At 38.8% G+C, this 22218-nt stretch overlaps 1 protein-coding gene across 2 annotated transcripts in view; it reads right to left on the bottom strand.

Moving 5' to 3' along the window:
- The window catches only part of Strn (striatin), a 94076-nt gene that overhangs the window by 46715 nt on the left and 25143 nt on the right, over positions 1-22218 (bottom strand). For both annotated transcript variants that reach the window (XM_048416035.3, XM_048416037.3), the window contains exon 2: positions 4762-4865. In XM_048416035.3, coding sequence (XP_048271992.2) covers positions 4762-4865 — 104 coding nt within the window. The remainder of the gene's footprint in view (positions 1-4761; positions 4866-22218) is intronic.

Here is a 22218-nt window from a genome sequence, read left to right as displayed (position 1 = left end):
AACCAGGGCAAAGTGTGTGACAAACACAGTAACTATTAAAGCTTGCAAGAGTGTGTATAAAGTTACTAAGTTTGGTCTAGGAGATGGCTCCCCAGGTAAAGTATTAAGTATAAGGCCAGTATAAGGACCTAAGTTTAGATCCCCAGAACAAACATACATACAAAACCAGAAGAGGAGTTCATGTATGTAATCCCTGGAAGTTCACAGGCCAGGCAGCCTGACACAGCAGTGGTAAACAGCAAGAGAGCCTGTCTCAAAGAAGGTGAGTACCCACATTCAAGGTCACCCTCTAACCTTCACTCATGTACCGTAGCACGTACACACTGTATAGCATGTGCACACCTATACTCAAACACAAGAACATTCACACACACACACACACACAATTTTTAAGTTGCTAATGTCTCCAAATTTTTGTTTCAAATGTCCTCAATCCATTTTCTCTTAATTCCTGGGATTAGGACTGAAAAAAAGTCAAATGTTCCATGATATAAAGAACATGCTTTGTATCTGTTAATGTCCTCAAAAAGTGTCATTGCAGGGGCTGGAGAAATGGTTCAGCAGTTAAGAGCACTGGCCACTCTTCCAGAGGACCTGGGTTTAATTCTCAGTACCCACATGGCAACTCACAACTTTCTATAACTCCAATGCCAGAGGAATCCAACACTCTCTTCAGGTCTCTGGGGATACCATGCCCACACATGGTGCACATATATACACGCAGGCGAAACATCCACACACATGAAATACAACTAATCATAATAATAATGATGAATCTTTTTTTAAAGTTTCATGCAGCTGTGCATGGTGAGGCATGCATATAATCCCAGCAGACTACAGGGGTTCCACAGCTGATGAATGTGAACTCTACACATCACGACTCTGTCCAAGGGAAAACAACTAACCAAACTGAGCAAAACAAGTGCTACTGGATCGAAAAACCCCCACATCACCTCACCAGCACCCAGAAAACCAAAATTAGTTTTGAATCTCTCTGTTAAAGGGTGGTGGGTTAAGAAAAGAAAAGAAATCTCCCTAGACTTATCCAGTTCTTTCTCCTCTGCTCTGCAACCATCTGCAAACAGTCAGGGGGTTCACCTGTCTCTGCTTTCCCTTCCCTCTGTTTCTTCCTGTGGCCTGGCTCCTGTTCTTAGCACCTCTGGGGAGCTGTCCTGTCAAGGACATCAGCAGGCACAAATGGGCAAGCCCCAATGACTACACTCAGCCACAGCTTGCATGGAGACTGCTCTGGCATCTGGCAGTGTCTACCTCCCTCTCCTTCCTCTTGCAAACACCGCCTCTCCCTCCTCGGTGATTCCTTTTTTGACTCTTCCTCCTTATCCCTTCTCTAATGCACCTGCTTCCCATGGCTTCAACCGACTTTCTCTCCTTGGATATGGCTCAGTAGCAATCCACCTTCACTTGTATTCTTTAATTTGTTCCACTGCCTCCCTCCCAAGACAGTAACCTGGGAGTCATTCTCTTAGGAGATACCATCTCTCTTAGGATACCATCTCCACATTTTTATATCTCCACCTTTTAGATTCTTTGTACTTAAAATGTTTTATGGCAGATACTACTATTCCAGCAGGTACTATGTTTATCATTTCTCATTTATTATTACGCTCCTGCCCTGATAAGCAGACCTTTCCAGTACAGCCCCAGGGGAGATATTTCTAAAATGTATGTCATGCTTAAAACCTTCCCCTGGCAGCATGATCTCAGACTGGATCCTAGATTGGAGGTAGGGGATGGCCCACTATGAAGAACACTACCAGGACATCTGACAGGTAACAGAATTATACCAACAATAGGTTTCACTAACAATAATGCATGGTGGTTAGATAAGAGAAGGTTCCTGCTCTTAGAAAACACAGGGGAAAAAAACAAAAAAGAAATTATAAATTAAACTAGTTAGGGGAGAGTTAGGCAATAATTTAAGGAAAAAAGAAAAAACAGGATCTTGGACACCAAGCATAATTAAGCAAAGGAAAATGTATAGTTGGAAAAGGTGAGTAAAGAGTACAAGAGAATTCTCGCAGCTCTCCAATTAGCTCAGGATCATTTGATGGAAACATCTGAAAGTTTTCCATGTTTCCTTCCACGCTTAAGGTAAATGTCTAAGCTCCTTAAACAGATTCCACAATCCATTTCTAGTCATCAAATAACAACTAATGCCCACTATACTCTTAACACTCTTCACACACGATTACAATTTACTGTGCACGTTGCTTGGTTCTGACGTGGTCTCTCTACTCTCTACACATGCCTCACTGGCAAAGCATCTTACCTGTCATGATGCTGCTCAAGCCACTAAGTGATGGTAGTAGAGCTGCTTCCCTCTTTCTGACCCCACTGTGTATCCTGTACACATTTCTACCTCAGCCCCTACCTAGTCCCTCAGTGTACGTCTAGATACAAGACTTCATGTGTGCACACAAACCCCCACACACATTTCTGGTTACTTTAGTATTTGTGTTTCAGTTCTACTGCCTTATAGATAACAAAATAATAAAAGAGTACAGACTTTAGATTCAGCCTGGAGAGTTCTGACCTATGACTCTACAACAATTACTTAATTTTAAGTCTCTGGGTCTGGACACTGCTGGTTTGTCAACTTGACACAAACTCCAGTTACCTGGGAGAGGAAACAGCAACTAAGGTATTGTCCCCATCAGATTGGCCTGTGGGAATATCTGTCGGGTACTTTCTTAATTAAAGATTGATGTAGGAGGGCCCAGCCCACTGTGAGCACCCCTGGCAGGTAATCCTGAGTTGAAGAGGAAAGCAAATGAAGGGGCTGGAGAGATGTCTCAGCAGTTAAGAGTGCTGGCTGCTCTTCCAGAGGACCTGGGTTCAATTCCAAGCAACCACATGGAAGCTCAAAATTGTGTGTAACCTAGTTCCAGGATTCAGTATCTTCTTCTAGCCTCTGCAGGTACCAGGCACATATGTGGTGAAGACATACATGCACACACACAAAAAAATTAAATAAAGGAAAAAAAGCAAACAACAAGCAAGTAAACAAACAAAAAAGCAAATGGCGGAAGCCAGGAAGCATAGTCTCTGCTTCTGTTCCTGCCTCCAGATTCCGGCCGTGAGTTCTTGCCCAGACTTCCTTCAGTGATGGATGTGACCTGGAAGCTCTAAATGAAATAAAGCCTTTCTGCCAAGTTGGTTCTGATAGGTTTATATCACAGCAACAGAAAGTGAGCTAGGACACACACTGTATTTACTCGAAATAATTCATCTATTACTGTTCTCATCTTCCTCATCTCTGGAAAAGCCTACAGTGAAGACAGCTTGTGATGTCAAATATTTCCAAATTACAGACTTTTAGAAATGGTTTTCTTTTTATCTCCCTAATGTCACTTTCAATCAACTTCTTAAGGCATAGAAAAATCCATTTATTTTTCCACCAACTAGAGAAACCTCTTGTGTATCAATTTCTCAACGTTTAAAAATATTTAATGTTAATGCTATTTTATGATAGTTTTACACCTACCCATTTGTCAACTTCAAAAAAGGAAGAAAAGTAAGAGACTATCAAAATAAGGCAAAAATGTACTAAAACAGAGAATTCTAATACCAGGTTATCAAATGTTCAGATTACTGAAAACAATGAACTACTTCAGACTGTTGATTAAAAAAAATCCAAAAACAACTCATTAAAGAAACTTAATCCACAAACTCTCACATGTGACCTATTTCCCTTTACTTCTAACCCAAATGTAACACTAGCAAAATCACTAGGCAAGCTCTCCTGGAGAGATAAGAGTATCTCACACAGGACAAAGGAAAAAAATTTTTTTTAAAAGTCTATGAAACAGCATTGTCAATCAGAGCAATTTTTTTTTAGGAAACTATATGAAACTGAATATTACACCATAAAAAAGGGAGAAGCATCATAGAAATTTCCTTTACAATTAAAATATAATTTTACTCTATGGATGAAAAAAACAGGAAATAAAAAGGAAAGGACAGGAAATGAATGCTCTTAGGTATGGTGGAAAAGAAAGTTTATTGTAGATTTAAAAAAGAGAATGTAGGTAAAGGCAGGAACAGGGACATCTGGGAACATCCAGAGTAGACTGGCGGGGATGTGTGCATGTGTGTGTGTGTGTGTGTGTGTGTGTGTGTGTGTGTGTGTGTGTGTAGCCAAGAGGTCAAAGGAACAAAAAAGGGGGAGGTAACCAAATTGTCTAAATTATACAAGGAAGAGCCTCTGGAGCGGAAGGCAGTCCAGGCCCTGGGCTGAAGAGTTCAGGGTAGAGAGTGCAATGGGTAGAGACTGGGGATGCTAGGAGAACCAGGAAATATGTTAAATAGGCACCTCAGTCATGAACATAATCTTAGTCCTTGGGAGTTAAGAGGTAGGACGACAAAATGTTCAAGGCCAGCCATCGCTGTCCACCCAGTGAGTCTGAGTCTAAGGCTATCTCAAAACAAACAAACAAAGAACAGAAGGTGGGATGGAGAGAAACGGATGACAGTCGACGTCTAGAAAGAACATGAGCTTCACAGAAGAAGCAGAGTGTAAATAAATGAGGCTAAAATGTTTTAAGGCATGTAAATTACTGTACTGAAATTATTATTTATGGTAAGATTAACATATTGCATACATAAATCACACATAATCATACATAAAATGTTTATTCCCTACTCGTGGGTTCTCCAGAGTACACAGAACTAAGATGTGATTTTAGTTCAAGAACGGTAGGATAATGAAGATGGTGAGAACAGAAGGAGCCCACTGATTACCTTTCCTGCTTCAGGGCATATTCCAACATTTTGATCCTCCTCACTAGATCTTTCTTCAAATTTTCTTGACCTTTCCTCTCCCCCTGAAGGAAGGCAATCTGGGCCTGGAAGGGAGAGAAAGGCAAAACTCAGTTCAGAACAACATTTTAAAAACAACTTTTAAAATAGCAATTACTACAATTCCTTTTCAAATCCACCACAGTGCAAACTAAAGAAGTATTAGCTGAAGGGGTAAAGTCTTCATTTGAAAACAATATCCACAAGAGACCTATGTGCAGTTTACTTCAGATAAGGGATGTTGCCACCTGTGGTCCCCATTTTCCCTAAGGACCTACAAAACAACAAACAGGATACAAAGCAGACATGCAGTTTGTCCAAGGTATAAAATACCTTGGAAGATGCTTCATTTTTATAAAAAATGAAGGAAGGAAAGCAAAATGACCAGAATTCTTATAAATTCTTCCAAATTAAGAGTTTCATTATTAAGATGAAAGTTTAACATCCCAGCATATGAGGGAGGAAAACCCCCTCATGCTTGACTCCTCACTGAGGAGAGGACAGTACCTAGGGGTGATGAGGAAGACAGTCACTTTGGGGTGGGCAGGCACTGGTAGGTCACCCAGACTTCAGTGGATGACCCCATACACATGGGCCTAGGGGCAGCACTAACGGTGGATTAATTCATCCATGTGGGCCTATGGGCAGCACGGACCGGACTCTGTAGATAAGACATGAAGTTGTGAGGAAGACAGGAGATAAGATGGGGAAGAGTAGGATGCTAGGGAGAAGAAGGGAGGGAGGGAGTATGAACCAAGGCACACTGAGTACACGTATGAAATTTCAAAAGTTTCATGATATTATCTAAATTTTATAAGAGAGTCCTTAACTTGGTCCTAGATTTACTCTACAAACAACAAGTAGCTCTCTTCTCTCATGTGTGAGAGAAGAGAGAGAGAGAAGAGAAAAGGGACAATCAGATGCCGAGTCTCGGCACACTGCTGCCCCTCCCCGAAGAGCGACAGCAACCCAGCGTTTCACCATGAGACAAACGACACACAACTTTCAGCTTCAGTAGGGAAGGGACAGGAAAGAGCAGCAGGGACGGAAAGACACTGAGGACTGAAATAACATCACTGCTTAAAGAACTGCAAGCGCTGGACTGCTAGCTTGTCCCAGCAGTCTGTAAGCTCTATAAAGGCAGGAAAGGTGCTCGTTTAAGGTGCGTCAGATAACCCCCAATTTACTATTCACACATGCTCTTCTCACCCATTTCTACCACAGCAATTCAGGGACAGACAGCAATGTTATCTGTGTATGAACACTACTTCCCATTCAAGAAAGAATGTCACACTTAAGGAAGACTTTAAAACATCCCTAAAGAATCTCGAGGGTTGTCCAACAATGGTTTAATGAATAAACCAATAAACTTAGTTCTATTTAATTTAAATGAGACTCAATTCTACTTACTTAGTACCATGATGAACATACATAAAATCCAATTTGCTATTCCTCATAACCTTGAATTATAAACAGGTACTATGATGTGTTTATTTTCATTTCAAAAAGCTCTTAAAATTTTATTTCAATTAAAAGGACATTCTCCTTATTAAAGTAATTAAGACTGGCAACAATTCAACTGTATATAGAAACAGGCTGTCAAATTTAGATAAAAAGGGGAAAAGGCACTGAACATCCACAATTATCTGTCCACACCTCAAAGATGCTAAAATGCTTTAAATGTATATATATATATATATACTCTAAGATGACATATATTGAACAATGGCACATACGCTTCAAGCTGAAAAAAATTAAAGCTCATCAGAAGAATATGTCAGCCCAATTCATTTGGCCAAGCAACCAGTTGCTTTGGCAGAGCAATGAGTACATTAAAAAAAAAAGTGTTAGTAAAAACAATAAACCTAACAAATGTAACCAAGCAAAGTAATAATAACATAAATCACCAATTTCATCCTCTATATTCTTTGGCTATTTCTGAACTTCTGACATGTCACTGATCCTGGGTGATTCTACAGTTCAACCTATAACAAAGTCTATACTGTGACTGAGTCTCCAACCCACTGGCAACTTGCCTGCCTTCCTACGACACTTCCCTCATCTATGAATTCACACAAGAGTCTAGTTAATAATCAAACAGAAAAACCTGTTAGTGATTACAGAAACTGGCAATGCATGCAAAGCAAACCTGAGAGAGTCGTGGAGCCATGGTACTCCTCAAGCTCACAGACATTTATAAGACATAAAGGACGAAGGAGACACTGAGGAAATTCAACATTAGAGTCCTTTCGCGTCAGTCTTCTTGTCATCTTCAAATGAGTTAACTCGTAAAGTCACAGAAAACTGTTCCAGGTTGAAGAACTAAAGAGACCAGAAATCAAATGCAATGTATGATACTGAACTGTAATGGATTGTGCAGAGCTATTAAGACAGACAGTACAGAAAGAAGGGAGCCTGAGGAAGGGCTAACTTCCTGATATTGATGCTGTGTGTTACACAGGATAGTATTTCTTTGTAGGAAATAAAACACTGAGGTATTCAGACGGAGACAATGAACTATCAGGCTAGCTGGCAACTAAACTAGCCCTTATAATTCAGGGAAAAACAAATTCTTTGCAAGGTCCTCTCAACTTTTCTTTCAACTTAAGATTTCTGGCTGACTTTTTAAATAAACCGAGACACAATAACAACTTTGAAAGTAAAAGGTTCCAACTCAACCGAAATATTAAATGAAATATATAAATTTCAATATGTTCTGTTGAAATATATACAACAGAAAATCCTAGGAGTATTGAAATCAAGTTAGAAGCAAAACAAAAAATTCCCAATTCAACATAATCATTTACCAATGTGCTAGAGGTGCTGACAAAAGTAGTTTAATTGAGGGGGGGAAAAGTATAAAAGTAGAAAGAATAAATAACATCATTTGCAAATAATGTGAGTGACTACCACAAAACTCCAAGAAAACAAACTTTAAAAACATTTGTGGGTTTGTTTTTGTTTCTTTGGCTTTTAGTTATAAATACTCTCCTAAGAACCAAAAACAATGACATGAACTACTAAAAAAAATTCCATGTTCTTAAATAAAAACATTACAAGATTTTACTTCTCCCTAAATTAATCTTTAAATGTTTGGCAAGTCACCAGCAAATTAACGAAAATCTTAAAAAGTAGACAATTCTAAAGTTCACATAGAAATAAGAAGCAAGCAAAAATAAGCAACAAAATTACTTAAGAGCTCTAAAATACCTTAAATTTTATGTTTACTTAATGTTATGTATGTGTGTGTTTGGTTGCATGTATGCATGTGCACCACATGCATGCCTGGTGCTTCTGGAGGTCAGGAGGGGACACTGGATCCCCTCGAACTAGAGTTAGACAATTGTGAGTCACTGTGTGAGTGTGGGAATCAAACCCAAGTCTTCTGCAGGAACAATAGATGTTCTCAACTGAGCCACCTCTCCTTCCCAGAAGCTCCAAATATTTAAAACACATTACAGTTCTACAGTTACTTCGTAAGTCACACCTATGGTATAGAACAATCCAAAACAAACTCAGCAGGATCTTAAAACTGAGAAGTGTTGCAGGGTTAAGGTACAGCTCAATGGCAGAGAACACACTTAGCACAAAGGTTCAATCTCCAGGGCTAAAAGAAACTACACTCTTTATTTGTATGTATGTATATGTGTCTGTGTGCAATGGTGTGTGTATATGTATATGTGACGGTGTGCACATGTACATGTGTGAAGGCCAGTGAATAACATGGGTTGTTATTCCTAAGGTATATCCCGAGGCCCTAAAAGACTAATGAATGTCATCTACATTTTTAAATAATAATTAAGAAGTTTCTGAAAAAGTATCTTGAAAAATAAGATATTCCTTGTAAACCATCAAAACAAATGAAACTAAAGACACCACAAATCACAAAGTTTATTTCTTCTCAGTATACATACACCAACTACAAGTCAGTAGTACAACACCAAGAATTCAATAGAAAAGCAATGAAAAGTAGACAGAAGGAAACCTAAAAGGCTCAACTATACTACAAAAATGTTCAGGGCTGGAGAGATGGCTCAGAGATTAAGAGCACTTGCTGCTCTTCCTGAGGTTTTGAATTAAATTCCCAGCAACAACATGGTGGCTCACAACCATCTGTAATGAGATCTGGTGCCCTCCTTTGATATATAAGCATCCATGTAGGCAGAAAGCTGTATAAATAATAAAGTAAATCTTTAAAAAGAAAAAAATGTTCAAATTTCTATGGGTTTTTTGTTTGGTTGGGGTTTTTATTTTTTGTTTGATTTTCTTGTTTGCTTGCTTATTTTGGTTTGGATTCGTTAATTTTCTTTTGGTGAGGCACTGCAGGGGTGAGGGGATGATAGGGAGGGACTGAGAGGTAAGCAGAATTGGGGTGCAAGATGTGAAATTCCCAAGGATTCAATAAAGAAATTATGCTAAATTTTAAAAAAAGAAAGAAAAGAAAAATGTCAAAGTAATGAAAGCTAGGCACAGGGTACATTCCCACCATCCCAGATCCCAGCAAGTGGGAAGCTGAAGAGTCAAAGTACAAGACCAGCCTGAGTTACACAAGACCCTATCACAAACAAGTGAGTATCTATTAGTTAACGCAAAATCTCATTTATCTTTATGTGACTTAGTCCCTAGTCCACGAGCTAACCTAGACTACACAACAGTTCATTATCAGCTGAGGGAAAGACAAGATCCTGACTCACACTAACAACAACAATGGGATAATAATGACGGAAAACAAGCGTTTACTTCTATGATGTGTCTGAATCAGCTTCCCCTTGTAATGAGCAATGTCTGAAAATACATATAGTCTTTAAACCAGCAATTTTAGAATGGTAGCTTTCAAGTACATTGGCACACAGATAAGAGTACATGTACGATGCATTGTCCATCAGGTTAAAAAGTATTAGTAGACCTGGAGGAATCGGGGCCTCTGCAAGCCTGTCCATGGACAGGCTTCTTCTCCTGGAAAATAGTCTTAAAATATATGTTGCTGTATAAGGAAGCTACTTTCTTCTCTAAAACTCACTGACCTAAAGCATGATTGCTATATATCCCTGCCTTTCCAACATAAATCACAGGTAAAGACTGCCAAGATTTCACAATATATTATTTTCTGAATTGAATTTACTTGAAAAAGGGCAGAGTGGGACACAGAAGGAAGAAAAAAGAAATGAAGGTGGAAATAGGGGGAGAGAGGTAACAGCCATGCAGCGGTTACCAACCACAGGGAATTCTAAATACACTGGCAGCGAATTATGTACAAGATAGAGTTAAAAAAAAAAAAAGAGAGAGAGAGGGGAGAAGTTTGCAGCTATTTGCTTTTCTTAAAAAGATAATAAAAGGTAAATTACACCTTTCTAGAATAATTCAGAGGTATTTAATAATTGTAAATGTTTCTCCAGGTCCTAGGGTGACAGGGACAGAAGACCTTGAGTTTAAAATACCCTCTAGTTCCCTCTATACCTTCTGAAGGCTGTCCCCTAAGCATGACAATATGTTTTCAAAGTGTTTTTAATTAAAAGATATTACAGGCAAACAAACTCATCTACCAAATCCAGTTCCCAAAGAATCAATATGTAGACTGTTTTGGGTATTATAGTCAAAATTCATTTTTTTAAAGAGAGGAATAAAGTGATGCACCAAGAGATTAAGTGGTTTGCATCCCGGGAAAGAGCATTCTCACAAATGAACCAAGATGATAGAGAGAGATAATGAATGTATCATGGTTTGGAAAACTCACATACCTAAAGTCATCGTATGGAAAGTCACATACCTACTGGAGAGACGGTTTCTGCGATGAGATATGACGAAATGCAGCAGTTCAAGAAGCCTTAAATGTATTCCCTACACACTTTGGCAGTGGAGTCCATCAAATGAGAGGTGGAGATGTTCAGAGAACTGGCCTCCAGAGGGGACATTCTCAATTGTCTTGTATTTACAGATAAACTTTTTCACTACCATTAGTCACCTCCAAGGAGTTCTTTAGAAAGCTTTGTTGCACTAACAGCATCAATATCCTTAAAATCTAACTAACCAGAATCAGGAAAATGAATGCACTTGATAAGCAATCATTCTTAAAAATTTATGAAAATTAGAGAAATTCAATCTGATCAAAGATAAAGTATAAAGCTATCTTTTAAGCAGTATAGATGTTTTTAAAACTCACAATTCAGCATATAGTCACTTTCAATTCAAAAACATGTATATGATAATGGTAGTTCTGGAAAAAAACAGAATTATATAAAAGTAAAAATCCACGATGCATTAAGATTTTTGCTTTTACATAACTGCATAGAACTTTCATTTTCTCATCTATAGAAGAAAAGAAAAACAAAAAAAGATGAATGCAATACAGGATAGACATTAAACCACAGTCCACAAGGCAAGTTAGTTAAGTTTGTTTGGTTTTGTGGTGTTATAGATCCAACCCTAGGGCCTTGGGTATGTAGGAAAGTTTTCTGCCAATGAGTTATATCCCCAGCCCTACCAGTTATCTGTAAATTATTCTCAATTTTAATTTTCCAAAAAGAATGTACACACGTTGAACTTTTATACCTGAAATGTGAGCATCAGAATACATCTTGAATTTCAGACCTTTAGATTAGGGATATTTAGCCAGTAAAATTTATGTAAATCCTTAAAAAATTAAAATGTCTATAAATTTTTAAACATCTCTTGCCCAAGCATTTCAGATAATGTTGAACACAGAATAGAAATCTTCTATTCCTAAGCAGGTTTATCTGTATGCACTTAAAAACACTTAAAATGTACTCCATACTTTCCTGAGACTTTTCAAACTATTCCACACTCTAAAATTTAAGGGATTAGAATTCAAAATTAATCCAGCCATGGAGGCACATGCCTTTAAAACCCAGCACTCAGGAGACAGAGGCAGGTTCGATGAGTTTGTTGTCAGTTTGGTCTATAGAGTGAGTTTCAGGACAGCAAAGACTACACAGAGAAACTCAGTCTTGCAAAACTAAATAAATAAATAAGAATTCAAAACTGAGGTCACTAAAGCCCACAGTTTCCAGCTGTTTTTGGTCAGTTGTTGTGGGACATAAGGGGAACTCATTTTCACTAAAAATCCAAAATACGGCATTAGAAAGCACGACTGACTTAAGGTTCTCAACTTCAAATCTGAACACAAACAAGAGAACTGAGTCAGCACAGTGGGTTATTTATGTTAAGAAACAGAACACAGTGAAGTTAGTCTCAATAACCTGTTCATGTTCCACGGAGGCCTTCTTATAACTACACGTGCTCCCTGGAGAAAGTCTGCACACACTGGCGCTCTCTGATCTAGGTCACTAGGCAGGTCTCTCTAGCACATCATGGCTGTCAGCCCTTTCCTAAAGGCCGTCACAACCTAGTGCTATCTAGAGCACTAGAGTGGGGCCTGGGAACCTGTAGTTCTACCAGGTACTACAGAAAGGAGCACACAAATCATGCACATACAATCTATCAGTATCTGAAAAGTAATTACAGAAGTAAATACAAATAAAATACAGTGGAATGCCTGTCTAACTCTGAAGACACATATACAATTGATGTTTCACTCAAAAGTGAATTTTTAATATGGTATCTATTCTACCATGAGCTTTTCCTTTTGAAAAACTAGTGAGCTTATCAAAACTTCCTCGTAAGTATTTCTGGGCCATTCTTATGTATTTGTCACTTCTGTTCAATAACACAAGGCAAACGTTTAGATGACAAATTGCCTTTGAAATGCTATCAGATATTTTCTCACAAAGCAAACCTCATCTCCATACATACAATTACAAAAAAAAAAGAAAGAAAAAGAAAAAAGAAAGGGGAAAAAAAAGAAAAAGCCTTAACTTCCCAAATTCTCATGTAAAATACTAGGATAATTACTCTCACATAATCAGCTCATGACAGCACATACAAATTAGAAAACATCAGAAAGTTTCTGATGACCTCATGATTTTCCCAGATTTCCAAACAGTCCGTTCCTTCAGCACATCCTCGTTCCCAAACCTACAAAAATTCCTAACAATTGCTTAGAGGACTGGCAAGAAAGTTGGATTAAAAAATATAGTTTCATAAGCCAGGTATGGTAGTGTATACTTGTAATCCCAGCACCTGGGAGATGCAGGCAAGAGGCTCATCCTTAGTCATACATATAGTGAGTGTAAGACTAACTTACATTACATGCTAGCTTGTCTCAAAAAAAGAAAAAGAGAAGTGGTTAAGTGTACACAGACATGGAAGAAAGAAGGAATTAAAGAGGTGCTGGAGAGATGACTCCATGGTTAAAAACACATATTACTCTTACAGAGGCCTGGGTTTGGCTACCAGAACCCAAATCAGGAGGCTCACAATCATCTGTAACCTTTAACTCCAGCTCCAAGGGATCTGATACCTCTAGTTCCCATGAGCACACATTCACATGCACATACATACCTTACCCCATACACACAAAAATATCTTTTAAAACTAAAATGCTACTACTTAAATATGTAATATTCATATTAATTACTATTTTGAGAGCTATAATAAGAAGGCTAAAACTGCATGAATTCAACTGAATACTATATATTGTAACTCAAAGTTGAAAAGCAATAACCAGTCATTTTAATTAAGGGATGGGGGAGTTGTCCTGGAGAGATGGCTTAGTTGTTAAGAGCGTTTGTTGTTCTTCCAGAAGACTGGATATGATTCCCAGTCGTAAGGTGAAGCGCAAATGTCTGCTAACTACAGTTAAAGAAGATCTGACACCCTCTTCTGGCCTCTGCAGACACCAAGCATCAATGTGGTGAAGAAACATACATCCAGGCAAAATATCCATACACGTAAAATAAAAATAAGGTGTGCTGGCACACACAGCACTAGGGAAGCAGAGAAAGGCAGGCAGATCTCTGAGTCTGATACCAGCCTGGGCTAAGCAGTCAGTTCTAGGCCAGCAAGGGCTAGTGAGATGCTCTAAACCAGAGGTTTTCAACATGTCGGCTGCGACCCCTCCGATAAAACTCTAGGTCCAAAAAACATTTATGTTATGATTGTAACAGTAGCAAAATTAAAGTTATGAAGTAGCAACAAAAATAATGTTATGGTTGGGGGTCACAGCATTAGGAAGCTTGAGAACTACTCTCTAGACAAACAAACAAAACCATTTGATGTAGGATTCCCCTCTGTATGCTGTGATTACCATTGGTAAATAAAGAAACTGCCTTGGCCTGTTGATAGGGCAGAACTTAGGTAGGCGGGGAAAACTAAACTGAATGCTGGGAGAAAAAAGGCAGTCAGAGGAGAGAAGCCATGTAACCCCACCGGAGACAGACACTGGGAACTTTACCCGGTAAGCCACAGCCACATAGCAATACACAGATTAATGGAAATGGGTTAAATTAATATGCAAGAGTTAGCAAATAAGAAGCTAGAGCTAATGGTCCAAGAAGTGATTTAAATAATTGGTTTCTGTGTGATTATTTAGGGGCTGAGCAGACAGAAACCAACAGGTGGCCTTCCTCCAACAATCACCCCCAAGTTTCTTTATGAAAAATGTCTCCCCTGTCACCAACAAAGTTAAGCTTTTAGCAATGGTATTAGAAGTTAAAATATAAGCACTAAGAAAATGACAGTTCCATAACTAGAAAAAAATATCAAATTTGGTAGCTATAAATAAAAACAAGTCCACCAAAAGTTCTCTAGCCAAAAAAAAAATCATTGATAAAACAAATTCTCTAACATGAGCAAAAATGATTAATTGAGTGAAATAAACATTTACTAAAGTAGAAAAGAGCATGTATTAAATTTGTAGACTCTATCTGTCTATCTATCATCTATCACCTATCTATCTAAAAGCAATGACTCTCCGTGGAAATACAATTCAAAATGTCCTACACAAAGACCTTAATTTTAAAATTTGAGAATCTGTAAGTTTTAAAACTTTTGCTTACAAACAAAGCTTCTGTAATATTTGGTGTTGCTTATCATAAGAAAGCCCCAAGAATTCTCAATGTTTTCAACCAATAAAATAACTTGCCCTGGACTACACCATACTTTAGCATTTCAAGCATTCATTCCCAGTGATTACGATGCTAAAAAACTGAGGTGGAGTGAAGATAAAAACAATTTCTACCAAATGAAATAGACACCCACTACTTGATCCAGCTCCTCTTTCTACTCACATGCTAGAAGACCCCAGGTCCCCACATCTGTGCTTTTCCTTTGCACTTTGTCTCTCCCTCTTCATAAATACCTTTTTACTTTCAAATTCTACCAGTGTCCTACTCAGAGGTGATTCAGCTCACAGTATTTATTATGTCCTTTGAAACATAAAATATACGATTTCCTACTTGAAAACAAAACAATATTCTGTATATAAATATATAATTAGTACTTTATGAAATTTATAATATTTTACATTTTTCTAGTAAATTTTCAGGCAATGTTTAAAAATTCTCCATCAGAAATTATCTATGCTCCAGGTGTGGTGGCACACGCCTTTGATTCCAGCACTCGGGAAGCAGAGGCAGGTGGATCTGAGTTTGAGGTCAGCCTGGTCTACAAAGTCAGTTCCAGAAAAAAAATCAGCATTGTTACACAAACCCTGCCTCAAAAATAAATAAATAAATAAATAAATAAATAAATAAATAAATAAATAAAATAAAGCCAACAACAACAAAAAAGGAAAAAAAAATCTATGTTCTTAAGTAGGTTTAGAACACAATTTAAGATAGGAGAATTTTCCAGGTCATTATACCAAAAAACTGGCCAAGACAGCAAGACTCAGGGGAAAAAAAAAATAGGAAAGGGAAAAAAGTCAGTTAAGGAAAGAGAGACCCAGATATCGTGGTGCATGCTTGTAATTCCAACATGTGGAGGCTAAGGCAGAAGAACTGCCATGAATTCAAGCCCAGATGAGTTACACAACAGGTACAAGGCCATCAATACTTGATAGAAAGACCTGCTTTAAAAAACAAAAGTGGAAGGAAAGAAAAAGGCAGGCTTTGCTAAATATAAATTTCAATATTTATTTGAAAATTAATAACTACACATCCTGAAAAGAAACAGACCAGATTAGTTAGAAACTTCCACTTCTGACAGTTAGTTAGCAAGAGGAATAAAAGACATACTTGTAGATATAATTTCATTACCAGTAAATGTTTCAACAAGGAAAATAAGCCAAATAACAAAGGGAAAGGGAGGGGAGGGTGGAGAAATAAAACTAGGTTAATAATTAGCAAACAGGCTGCTATATAAATGAAGAGCATAAATGAGTTATTTACCAGGTCTATAAAGTATGTTGTGAACATTAATGTCTTTTAAAAGATTAGTTTTCTAAATGCTGAGAGCTGGCTCGGTGGTTAAAAGCACTTGCTGTTCTTCCAGAGGCTCAAAATCACCTGCAACTCCAGCTCCAGGGCATCCGATGCCTCTGGCATGACCCTCACGCACAAACTCACATGCAGATAAACATAATTAAAAGTGACAAAAATAAATCTTTAAAAAGGTGAATCTAAAAAAGATTCATATTTTTCTAAATGGAAAACCCAATTTTGTTATCATCAAAGGAATATATTAGTATAATAATTGTTAAAAGATTAAGGCTACATGATGACAAAGGACAACAATTGAGAAAAACATACAGGTATACTCAAATGGGTCTGGTCTGAATCCTATTCTGTATCTGGTGTTTTTCATCTGCATTTATTTTTACAAATAACATTAGCCTCCAAACTGTTCTTCAGTGTTGTCAAATTCCAAAGTCTAGTGAAGCCCAGGCTGACCTCAAAGTTAGTATGTAGCCAAGGATGATCTTACCCTCCTGTTCCTCCTGCCTCCACCTCTCAAGTGCTAGAATTACAGGTGTGCACCAATATATCTGCCTCCATTATTCCTGTTTTAGCATGTTAATCAGACTCACCAAATCCCTGCTGGCACTATTTTAATTTTTATCACATCTATTCATTTTGTGTCTGTGGAGGTTAAAGGACAACTTGGAGAAGTTGGGTCTCATCTGGGTTGGCATCCAGCACCTCTACCAGCTGAACTTCTCCTCAGCCCTCTGCTGGGTCAGAAGGTGCTGGACTATCTAACTGAAATTGCATTTGTTCTTACAAGAAACATTGAAAACACTGTATTTTCCTAAAATAAAAGAAAAACCAATAACAAAAAGTCACTTCCAGCTTTTCCACAGTGACTTTCTCAAAGTACTTGTCATATACCTATCCTGCCCAACAGTTCCACAGCATCCGACCACACCCAGAAACACCTGTCCTGCCCAACAGTTCTATAGCATCCGACCACACCCTGCAACACCTGTCCTGCCCAACAGTTCTACAGCATCCGACCACACCCAGCAACACCTGTCCTGCCCAACAGTTCTACAGCATCCAACCACACCCAGAAACACCTGTCCTGCCCAACAGTTCTACAGCATCCAACCACACCCAGAAACACCTGTCCTGCCCAACAGTTCTACAGCATCTGACCACACCCAGCAACACTTGTCCTGCCCAACAGTTCTACAGCATCCAACCACACCCAGAAACACCTGTCCTGCCCAACAGTTCTACAGCACCCAACCACACCAGCAACACCTGTCCTGCCCAACAGTTCTACAGCATCTGACCACACCCTGCAACACTTGTCCTGCCCAACAGTTCTACAGCATCCGACCACAGCCAGAAACACCTGTCCTGCCCAACAGTTCTACAGCTTCCAGGCGCATCCAACAAGTCCTCTAAAGCTTGTTCTGCTACTCAGTGGTGGCAAATTATTTAAATTTGCTAAACTTCAAATTCCAAAATTAGATTTTTTTTTTTTTAAACAGGGTCCCACAACATAGGTTTGACTGGCCTGGAACTGGCTGTGTAGACCAGACCTTGAACTCAGAGATTCTCCTGCCTCGGCCTTCTGAGTGTTGGGATTAAAGGCATTCACCACCATGCCCAGTACAAAAATATAATTCTTTAAAAATCTTAAATTATCTAAAAGATGTTTACCCTTTTAAATGGGAATTCACTTAGTAATTTAGAAATACATTTTTTGTAAGCATAAGGTGGGCAATGACAAGAAGACATGAGTTATGAGTAGATTACTGTATTCATACAGAAACGGGGCAATAACCAAACAAGTAATTGCCAATCAGTTATTAAGTAGCTCCATACACATAGATGCTTTACAGTCATCTGCACTATCATACTAGACGCTCTGAGACTTTCGATGAAATTAAAAAGAAAAGCCCATAGAGCCATAAAGATGTCATCAAAGTTCTGAGATCCGATGGACACTTTCAGCTAGTAGCTGCATACAAAACAAAAAATCAGTAGGCGTTTTTGATTATACCAATATGATCATAATGAGAAGGAAATAAAACAATTCCACCTACAACAGCCCTGGAGAGAAAAGAGAAGGGTGAAGGCAGGTGGACCACTGCCTGTGCATTCAACAAATCCTGCTGCACAGGAGCAGAAACGAATGGAACTAAATCCCTTTCTCTCAGCCTGCACAAAAATCAGTTTACAATGGATAAAGGCTTAATGTGAAACCTGAAAACTGATGCTGTTGGGGGCGATAACGGAAAACACTCAAGACTCAAGAAAGGCCTCCGACAACACAGAAGAGAGTGACAAGAACTGACACATGGAAGTGAACAAAATTAAAAAGCTGCAAAACAAAGGAAATGACAGTGAAAATCTCCACCAGCTGGGATCTGACAGGGGATTAATATCTAGAATATATAAAGAACTCAAGAAACTTAAACTTCAAAAGCAATAAAAATCTGATTAATAAATGAGCAAATGAGTCAAAGAAACACTTACACAAAGAAGTATGAATGGTCAATAAACAAAAACAAAACAAAATAAAACAAACAAACATGGCTCAACAACCTTGGAGATCAGGAAATCAGAACTCTACAGAGATTCCATTCCATCCCAATCTGAAAAGTCATCATCTAGAAAACAAAAAAGTACCATGGAGGAGGAGAGAAACTCTCACACATACCTGTAGAAGGTAGAAGTCAACACAGTTATTATGGAAATCTAAGCTGTACCACACACAAAATCAGCAGACAAGAGAATCCCTCCACATCTACATATATGGCATACTACTAATAATAGCCAGATAATGGAATCATTTTAGTCATCAACAGAGGAGTGAATAAACTCTCTCTCTCTGTGTGTGTGTGTGTGTGTGTGTGTGTGTGTGAAAACAATGCCATTTGTAGGAATATGGATGAAAATGGAGAATATCGTGTTAAATGAAGTAAGTCAGGTAAGAAGGCAAATATCGTATGATTTCTCTCAGATAAGGAATCAAGATTTACATACAGCCATACATAAGAGAGATCCGCACAAGTGGTACTATACGGGAGGAGATAGTAGGAAGGGGAGAATGTTATACAAGAGGAAGACAAAGTATACAACAAGCACATATATCTTAATGAAGCATCATTTTGTACAAAGAATATACACTAAAAACTATGAAAGGAAAAATGAAGAGATCACCACTCAGAGTAGAGATCTTGTCAAATTTATGTATAGAACTGAAGGCAGACCTAGCACCTAGCACTCATCTCTTCATTTACTTTGAGAAGGGCACATTCTCACTTTGTAGGCCTGATTGGCCTTCAATTCATGACCCTCCTGCCTCAACCACCAAAGTGCTGGGTTTACAGGTATGTACCTCAACATCCAGCTAAACTTCAATATTTTTATACACATACACAAGGCTTATGAAGTCAATTTACAATAATGTGCCTGCTAAGAGTCAAGTCTGTGGAAAATGCACACAGCAGATTAGAACTGAGACTGTACAATCTGTATCTCTACTTTTAGAAATGATGCCAAATGAAATATACAGAAGGAATACAGTGCATGTGTTGGGGGGTAGTGTGTGATACTGATTAATTAAAATAATTTTTTAAAAAGTTAATAAGAAGATACTGGAAAACCCATGGAGCTTGCTACCCAGCCAGCCAGCCTACTCCAGTTGATAGGTTCAAGGCAAAACTAAAGAGAAAGCGGGGGGGGGGGGGGCAGGCATCTGAGGAAATGCACACTTGTGGGGACACACACACAGGAAGAAAAGCATTTTGAAACCTGGATGAGGTGGCATGTGCCTGTGATTCCAGCACCCCTGGAGTTGAAGCAAGAGGATTTCAAGTTCCAGACAAGACCCAATCTCCAAAATAAGGGAAGGCAGACTTTGATTTATGAGAAAAGTGTATGGATGATGGGCAATTTCTGGAGACAGGAGCCAAACAACTGCCTGTCACAATAACACTACATTCTGAAGTCTCACAATGCAATAGATAGCCAAATTGTCCTTTCTTTAGAAAATGGGCATCACTTTCCTCTAATAATCCATTCATGTAATTTTCTAAGTGACACTGCTCCTTCTTAAAGTCTCTTGTGACTCACTACACAGTGACAAGAACATGACATTAATCTTTCCATCTTCTGTGCCATGTTCCTGAATCTGCTATACCTTGTCCTCTGAGACTCACACACTAACCTCCAATACAACATGATGCTTCCCGGGTTTCTAAGTATTCCATCTGTCTAAAAGGATGCAAGCATCAAGCATGCAGCCATAAAAGTATTAATCTCTCCCCCAGGTCAACTGTCAGAATTAGTTCTCTCCTTTTATCACACGGGCTCTAGGAACTCAGGTCAGAAGGCTTGGTGGCAGCACCTTATCTGCTGAGCCACACTGACAGCTCTTTTTTTTTAATGCAGTGTTATATCAAACCTAGAGTCTTACACATGCTAGACAAGTGGTCTGCTGTAGTGATATTTCATTTGTATTTTAATTAATAAAGCATGCCTGAAGATCAGAATAAAAAACAGCCACTCTAGTCACCCATACAGACCAGGGAGTGGTGGCACACACCTCAAATGCCAGCAGCCACACTAGTTAGCCACAGAAAACGGGGCGGGGGTGCACACCTTTAATTCCAACAGAGAGGAGTATAAGGCTGGATGAGACAGGAACTTGCTCTCTTTTTGTCTGAATATTTCATAGAGGTAAGAGCTCTCTAGTGGCTGGCTGCTTTGCTTTTCTGATCTTCAGGTTGAACTCCAATATCTGTCTCTGGGTTTTCATTATTCGTGCTACAATTGATGCCCAACATTTGGGGTATGAATTCATGAAAAAGTTGTTTGCCTGTGGCTTTTCAGGCACCAGCACGGGACAGAGCTGCACGTGGCACTCCAGTCCTACCCAGCTAGGCTCTTTGCTTTTTTCTCCAAGCCTCTAAGCAAGTTTGGGATTTCCCTGTTGTAGCCTCTCTGAAACAGTCTCCAGCTGCAACCCAAACTCCAGAAGCACCTGGGTTCCAAAAGCCACAGCACTCACCTTCCTTGACTGACTTGTTCCACCAACAGCCACACGTGCTTTTTTTCTGAACAATCCCCTTACATTTTTCAGACAGCCAGCTCCCTACCTCACCCCACCCTCACGACCGTCTCTCTCCACAGTGGGTTGCTGTCTCTCCTTGAACCCCCTTCTCGGGTTGCAGCAACAAGCCTCACATCTTCATCAACACTGTTGGAAGACTTGGGAAGACAATTGAAAACTCTTAAAGGGAGGAATTAGTTAAAAGAGAGAGTTTTTTTTCACATTAATGGTAAAAACCATTACAGTGGAGGGATTTGGGTCTCTGTATGATAATATGCTGGACAGTTTGAAAATGGACAATTAAATGAGAGGATATCTAATTTGGATGGGATTTTGCTGTAGGAAGTCCTCCAGCCAACAGCCTTTAAGATACCATCCCACTTTGGGCGTGGTCTCAGGTACTATAAATGCTGATGAGAAGCTTAAGCAGGCCTCCTGGCTTACCAGTAGGGTTTTGTTCTGGCTTCTTTCTCCTTAGTCAGCTACATGGCGTCTCCCTGACTCCGCCTACTCTCTTTCTATATCTCTGTTTGGATTTTCCACCTGGCTTTACTCTGCTAAGCCACTGACCAAAACAGCTTTATTCATTAACCAATAAAAGCAACACATATACAGAAGGACTTCCCACATCAGGATTTATGTAATGTCAATTGTAAACATTATCAGCTTTATCATTTTTGTCTTATCACTAAAAAAGTTGGTTATCTGAGTGCTAAGATATAGGCCTTAGAAAAACCTAAAAAACAGCACAAAGATATTCAAATTCAGACAGAAAAATTTAATGGAGAACCAATTTCAGCACTGCATTATAAGGTTAGAGAGGAACAGCCTAAGGTTTTCAAACAACCAATCTTAACATATCCAGTAACCTTATAGGAACTGCCAAATGGTAGAGGCTCTGATAACAGCTAACTGGACTCCTATGCCAATGTTAGATTTAAGGAGATGCAAGGAAGCAATAGTATTATAAGGCATGCATTCACCTTTTGTGAATCAAATGTTAAACTTGTGGTCAATTTATAACAGAAGTATCTC

Source organism: Myodes glareolus, chromosome 6, assembly GCF_982192425.1.
Source record: "Myodes glareolus chromosome 6, mMyoGla1.1, whole genome shotgun sequence".
NCBI lineage: Eukaryota > Metazoa > Chordata > Mammalia > Rodentia > Cricetidae > Myodes > Myodes glareolus.
This window is presented reverse-complemented; position numbering and strand designations above follow the sequence as displayed.